The sequence below is a fragment of the Engraulis encrasicolus genome, chromosome 15 (assembly GCF_034702125.1).
Source record: "Engraulis encrasicolus isolate BLACKSEA-1 chromosome 15, IST_EnEncr_1.0, whole genome shotgun sequence".
Taxonomy (NCBI): domain Eukaryota; kingdom Metazoa; phylum Chordata; class Actinopteri; order Clupeiformes; family Engraulidae; genus Engraulis; species Engraulis encrasicolus.
In genome coordinates, this window is record NC_085871.1 from 24,620,624 (window position 1) to 24,628,433 (window position 7,810).

The window sequence follows — 7,810 nt, forward strand, 5'->3', positions numbered from 1 at the left end:
CACCATGCATTGCGATTCATGTACTATGCGATGCATTGCGATATTTACTTCAGTAAATGTGTAAAAATACAGCTTATTTGTCAGTTGCTGTGTATTCATAAGTCAATTGTATTAAGCATTATAGCAACTGCGAGAGAGCTTCCATCACAACAGAAATATTACCTACTCTGTACTGAACAAAATGAACCAATGGCAAATTCAATGTTATTATTATTATTAGAGAGTGTGATGAATCGATGCAGTATATCGTGAAAATAAGCCTCTCAATACATTGTCATGGATCGATGCAGTACATCGTGAAAAGTATTGCAATGCATTGCCATGATGATTTTTTTGCACACCCTTAACACACACCAGTACTGTGCTGCAGCTGCCACCTGGATTGGTGGGGCACACAGTAGTGCCACATAGTGTAGCATTATTACAGCATCGTATGGTAATCTTAGTAGCCTCTTAGTGCAGATGGGGTCGCCGGTGGGCCTATTCACTATTTTCTGAAAATACTTAACTACATCTTAACAACATTGCTATGACATTATAGAGAGCCTTACAGATATAATAGTAACAGATTAAGACATAGCCATTATAATATTGCTGACAGTAAGTTTATAACATAGGCTCTGCAAAAAGGGGTTAAATACAGTAATAATCAAGTCATAGCATTGAGATTCTGTGCAATAACGGCCATTCTGTACTGAACTACCCCAACTCTTCTCTCTTGGTCTCTGCTCTCTGCTCCCACCCAGAGTGCCATATACTGACCCCGTTTATATGCACATCAATAAACCGTTTATGATCAGGTTTTTGGAGTAACCGCTTTATTCAAGCGCTGATGTAAACTGAATAAACTGTTTATAATAATCAATTTATTGCAGATATCAGTTTATGAGAAATCTGATTTGCACAGGTAGGTTTTTGGCTAACAAACTGATTTATCAAGACATGTATCCAGCATAATCGGGTTATTATCAGGTTATTGACATTCTAGCATGATAAGTAGCCAATCACAGGCCTTAAACTCTAGCTTCATGTCAGGTAACCGACAGACTGCATGTTAACAGCAACAAACTCCAATAACCTGTTTGTTCCAATAACCCAGTTATGAAAGCCGAAAGAAAGCCCAACTGGTGGGAAACTCCAACTCTTTGTCATTGTGACACAGGACTCCACAGCACACAATTGTTCACTGCACACTGCACACAACGAAATTGCATTTATGCCTCACCCGCGCAACGAGGCAGCCCCCAATCAATTGCGCCCCAAGGGAGTAGTGCAGCGGGACGGTACCATGCTCAGGGTACCTCAGCATCTATCTATCTATCTATCTATCTATCTATCTATCTATCTATCTATCTATCTATCTATCTATCTATCTATCTATCTATCTATCTATCTATCTATCTATCTATCTATCTATCTATCTATCTATCTATCTAACAGTATGTACTGTAGTATGTACAGTAGCTAATCTTATTACGTGTTGAGTTGTGAGGATGCGCCTGCCTATGACTCAAGCTGTCAGATGAGAAAGGGGCCCCAGTTCATGAAGGGTCTGGGGATTACCATGATCTGATTTTGGTGGTTTTACACTTCTTTACTGTACTTTTAAACCACACACACACACACACACACACACACACACACACACACACACACGCACACACATGCATGCATGTAAACACACACACACATGTAGGCGTCCACACACACACACACACACACACACACACACACACACATGCATGCATGTAAACACACACACACACGCACGCACATGTAGGCATCCACGCACACGCACACAAACACACACACGCACACAAATACACATACACACGTGCGTATGCATGTACACATGCAAACACACAAAGACACACACGCAGGTGCGCACACACACGCGCAGGCACATGCACACACACACACGCACGGACACACACGCACACACACACACACACACACACACACACACACACACACACACGTCGTCAGCAGCATCTTCGGCAGCTGGTGGGCAGCTCCATTACGGAAAGCACGTGGCCGCTCCTGTCCTGCCCTGTCCCTGCCCTATGGTGTGCCCCAGACACCAACACACACCAGGGGCCACGCGCTCTCTAATGCGATCAGGAACCCCACTGGGAAAGCCCCCGTTCTACCCTGCCTCCCCCCAGCAATATAAATTCCCCCACCCCACCCCCCTGCTGCACTCCTAACTGTCTCTCACACCTCGCAGAAACATACATCTATACAATACAATATACATAAATACACAGTATGTACATACTGTACTATTACTCTAAGTTACACTGAGAATGCCCTGTTGAACCCTGCCTAATCCCAGCTACGTTATAACACCCCCCCTCCTCCAGCAACCCCCTCACATGCCATAGAAATACACTGTACATGTATTACTCTAAGTTACACTGAGAGGGAACTTCTCTACCCTGACCCCAACCCACCATGCAATAACCCCATTCTCCTCCATCTGTCACTCACACGCCCAGCCCAGGGCCAGATTAAGATGGCCTGGGGCCCCTACGCTACAGGTTGCTGTGGGGACGCATGGAAGGCAAATTTCACTACAAATGTACATAGTCAGTGACATAATTATGGAATTATGGAATTATGGAAACTAGGAATTATGGATAACTTGTATACCAGCTGTACTCAATAGACATGTGAATTTTTCAGTATTACATCTTGTCATAATTCTAAATATTTTCACATTGGTCATTCATGGGCCCCCTGGCAGGTGGGGGTCCCTAGGCTGCAGCCATTTCTAGCCAGTGCGTTAATCTGGCCCTGCACACGCCACAGAAATAATGTATATCAATTAATTAATGAAAGTGAAAGTGAAAGCCCAATTGGGAAACTCTAACTCCCATTTTCATTGTGACACAGCACTCCACAGCACACAAATGAACACTGCACACAAGAAAATTGCATGTATGCCTCATCCGTGCAAGGGGACAGACCCCAATGGTGCCCGAAAAGGAGCAGTGTGGAAGAACGGTACCATGCTCAGGGTACCTCAGTCATGGAGGAGGATGGGGGGAGCACTGGTTAATTACTCGCCCCACCAACTTGGCGGGTCGGGACGGGAGTCGAACCGGCAACCTTTGGGCTACAAGTCTGACACCCTAACCGCTTACCCATGACTGCTCTAAAGGAGGAAAATGGTAGTCAAGGTGGTGGGGGGTTAGCCGGTATCAGAGACATGTCACATCATTGGAAAGGCTGTGTTGTGCAGTCTCACATGAAACATTATCTGAGAATATGTAAACATGTTTTTATGAAGGAACTTTTAGAAATGGCATTCTCAACACAAAATCTATATTTTTTCAGGGGACCTAGTCAAGGTGGGGTAGGGTCTTATGAAGGTGGGCGCCAAAACAGATAGAACTTGGGGACCCTGGAATTGCCCTGCCTGCCCTTCCTCTGAAAACTTCTCAGCACAAACCTCTATATGACTTAGTGGAGAAAGCCTTTAACTCTGCTTTATAATGGCAATAAAGGCTTTTTTATTCATTTGATGATACTGTGCATGGTTCCACCAGAGCAATGCTTTACTGTCCCTTGAAAAATCTTTACTACCACAGTCTTACGGTACAATACTACAGCATACAGTCTTCAGTAATACCTGCATTATGACTAAGTTATTGCCATTCTGAGAGAGAGAGAGAGAGAGAGAGAGAGAGAGAGAGAGAGAGAGAGAGAGAGAGAGAGAGAGAGAGAGAGAGAGAGAGAGGGAGATATGAAGGCCAAAGATAGGGTATTAGGTGTGGTGTGGTGGATGTGAGTTATGGATGTGTGTGTGTCTGTGTGTGTCTGTGTGTCTGTGTGTGTGTGTGTGTGTGTGTGTGTGTGTGTGTGTGTGTGTGTGTGTGTGTGTGTGTGTGTGTGTGTGTGTGTGTGTGTGTGTGTGTGTGTGTGTGTGTGTGTGTGTGTGTGTGTCATGTGAAGGTGGGCGCCTTAATAGATAGTGCTTCGGGAAACCCTGGAATTGCCCTGCCTGTCCTCCCTCCTCTGAAAACTTCTCAGCACAAACCTCTATTAGTGAAGAAACCCTTTAAATCTGCTATTAATGTGTATAATGGCAATAACGGCTTACCTATAAAGGCTTTACTTTATTTTATTTTGTATTTGATGATAATGTGCAAGTTTCCACCAGTGGAATTCTTTCATATGCCTTGAGAAAACTATGGCATTACATAGTCGTACTTCCCTTGTCAGTAATACCTACATTATGACTTGGACATTGCCATTCTGGTAACAGAAAATGTATACAATGTGTTGCTCTCATTAGATAGGGTCTGATTATGTAACAACATTGGGTAACACTTTACTTGACGCCAGTGTCATAAGCATGTCATTACAGTGTCATAATAGTGTCATGACACAGTCAACTTTGCCATAACCGAATGTCACTTAAGGCTAACAGTCATAAAATGTTTATGACATGGACATAATGTTTATGACACATGCATAACACTATTATGACACTGTAATGACATGCTTATGACACCGGCGTCAAGTAAAGTGTTACTCAACATTGTGTAAGATTAGGCCTATGCACCACTTGCACTTTAATCTTAGGGTTAGGTCTGTGTAAGTAAGGTTAGCTGTTAATTCATATAGTATATACACTAAAAAAATAAAACGCAACCTAAAGTGTTATCATTTATTATTGTGTACTTATAGATTTATTAGGCCTGTAAAGGTACACTGTATTGTATTTGTACCGAACCGAACAGATCTGTACCGATCCGAACAGTGCTGTATCGAAAGGTGGAGTAACAGGCTACTCTGTTAATGTTTTTACACTATGCTGCCACTACATGCAGTGGCTCATGCAGAACGCTGAGAGAGAATGCAAGAAAAAAAACAGGTGTAGAGGCTTGTTCTTTGTGAGACACTGATGAAATCTCCGACCCAAAGAAGCAGTTTGAATGTATTTTCCTTTTATATACACTGTGCCGAAAATGTACCGAACTGTGACCCTAAAAACCGAGGTACGTACCCAACCGTGATTTTTTCACCCATAAGATTTATGTATACCTACTATGCGGCTCACACCCCCTCACCTTCCACATTCCTCCCTAAAAACCACTCCCTCTGTCCTACCCAAGTGACCAAACTCTTTGACAGCCCCAGTGCTGCTGCTGACAAGTCTCTGATCTCTTGTTTTTAGGGTTTAGGGCAGCCCCCCGCTGGCAAAGGAATTTCGGTGCTCGCCACACTGGGGTTGGAGGGGTTACATCTGCCACTGCCAGGCCCCACTAAGCTAATCTTGATTAAAGGAGAGGGAGGACGGAGAACTGGTCTGGTGGTGGAGTGCTGTGTGGAGTGGACGTACGTCTGGTTGGGATAAGGCAGACAACAGAATATTATCGATGGATGGGCCTTACTCTGTAGTATTACAGTATATGTCCTGTTCATGTGTTATGTGCATGACTCTATGAGACTGAGTGTGTGTGTGTGTGACTGAGTGTGTGTGTGTGTGTGTGTGTGTGTGTGTGTGTGTGTGTGTGTGTGTGTGTGTGTGTGTGTGTGTGTGTGTGTGTGTGTGTGTGTGTGTGTGTGTGTGTGTGTGTGTGTGTGCGTGTGTGTGTGTGCATGCGTGTGTGTGTGTGTGTGTGTGTGTACTGTATAGATGTGTGGGCAAAGATATGTGTGATTTGCCATTCCCCTTACTGGGAATTTGTGTTGTCTCAGCAAGGTATTCAAGACACAAGAGTCAGCCCCCTCGTCTCCCTCTCTCCATGTCTCCAGTATCCTCCGGTTTACACTGTAGCCAAGCACAATAGCGGCTGGCTGCATCCCCCGTGGTTACCAGAACGATGTCACCCAGTCTATTGTGTCCACCACCACGAATGGCCAAACTTGTTGCTGAATGCAAGAAGAAGAAAACCGTGCATGCATCCAAGCTACGTCACGGAGGATACAGTCAAACTCCTCTCCAGTAAGCTAGGCAGCAGCCACCGGAGCCATTTAAATGCATAGTGCTACCTCTAGCCCATGTGTGTCTGAATGGCGCAGCCATTGCGATCCTGCTGTGTAATTCATATACAAAAGGGGGTATACCGTATGCGTTTCTACTGTGTCTACGTCAAATAGTTGACTGTATAATGTAGATAAATGTGTGTTTTTGTTTTTGTTATGGGGTGCAACGACACCGGGAAAAACAAGCGCCCACTCATCATCAGACATTAGGGAACGGGGGGGGGAGGCAGAGTGAAGCATTTAATTAGCCGCGGCCACACAGCACAGAGGCGAACATCTTCAAAGCTGGGGAGTTCGCCACACAATGGATAGGCGCTAACGTTAGCGACGGAAGCCCCCCCCAACCCCAAACATGATCTCTGACTGTGAAATGATTCGTGCGTGATTGTGGGTAATGTGCAAGCAGTGTGTATGCTTGAATGATGAATTAAATCTGGACATTTTACCAAGGCAATTGCGAATCTCTCCTCCAGTTCTGCGGGGTCTGGCATGGGTAGTTTAGGGGGGTTATTCCTCGTCCTGAAGTCCTGGAGATGGGCATCCATACTCTCCGCGTTCCCCATGTTATTGTCCGCTGGTTTACTCCGTTTTCAGACAGAAACACGTTCCCCCCACCGTTTTGTCCAAAACGAATAGAAGTAGAGTGGAGAAATCCACGATACCCGGATCGCCACAATCACATGAAAGTCTGTCCACTTCCCACGGATGCGAAATCAAAAACCTGCAGAACGTGATATCCAGTGCGCGACTCCTACAAAAGCGTTACTACATTGTTAATCCGTGATTTTGTCGGTCTCTCCATTCATCTTTCCACGGCGGAACAATGCACAGGTTCACAGCGGCTCACAACCGCATCCCTACCCGTAGCGCGCACAATAGACGCTCCACTCCCAGTTTGCGCTATTTGCGATAGTGGGCATGATTCAGATACGACCGCGTGTGATTGTGTGTGAGGCGAGCTGGCTAGTTAATCCTGCCCGTGGCTACAACAGACGGAGTTCGACATCCACACATTAAACAGCAAAGTCTCCATTCAGTATCCGACACAATGAACCCTTTCAGCTTAGAACCCCCGCTGGGGCGTGCCAAAAGCCGCGATGGATAGGCGAAGGGAGGCAATGTTTTGTTCTGTTGCATGCCGGGAAAGCGAGTCTTTGAAGTGGTACTTGGATATGGGTGGTTTGGGGTGGATTTCGGCTTCATTATTCACCAATAACCGCACACCCAACTAAACAGTAGAGGACCAAACAGTCCTCTATCCGTACTTCGGCCTATAGCTGGCTCCTCGCCATGCACGGTCAAGCTTAATTTATTACACGCCACACATGACACGCCACACATGACACGCGCCAGTCATTTTAATATGCGGTCTTAGAAATTACATTCCATACGGGCCAGTGATCACAGCCCTGAATAGAGAAATAAATCAATTAATGAATTATAAGCACTGTAGCCTAAGTGGAAAATAACGGGGGTGGGGGGTGTTGAACAATGGAAATATATTAAGTAGTTGTAAGTTTGACAGGTTCAATCACCGTTGGTGGAGAAACAAAGAGGGAAAGGAGGTCAATCCAGTGAAGTAAGAGGAATTGTGCCAACAGATGCGCATCTGTATAAGCGCGACACCTAGTGGTGAAATGTATGAGTCGTTTAGCCAGAAGGAGGGGACAGCGCCAGGACCACTTGGGACCAGTCTAATCTACTACCTAGAAGGAAAAAAAGGAAGAAAAAGAAAACAGGCACACCCAATTCAGGAAGATTCAGTTTTATTCAAGTGGACAGTGCGTCAGCCAGTCTTAAATATGAAACAAAA

At 45.1% G+C, this 7,810-nt stretch overlaps 1 protein-coding gene across 1 annotated transcript in view; it reads right to left on the bottom strand.

Annotated features, from left to right (window-relative positions):
• The window catches only part of fmnl2b (formin-like 2b), a 60,227-nt gene extending 53,606 nt beyond the window's left edge, over positions 1 to 6,621 (bottom strand). Inside the window, exon 1 of the mRNA XM_063217957.1 lies at positions 6,444 to 6,621. Coding sequence (XP_063074027.1) covers positions 6,444 to 6,560 — 117 coding nt within the window. The 5' untranslated portion in view covers positions 6,561 to 6,621. The remainder of the gene's footprint in view (positions 1 to 6,443) is intronic.
• Positions 6,622 to 7,810: the final 1,189 nt, after the last annotated feature.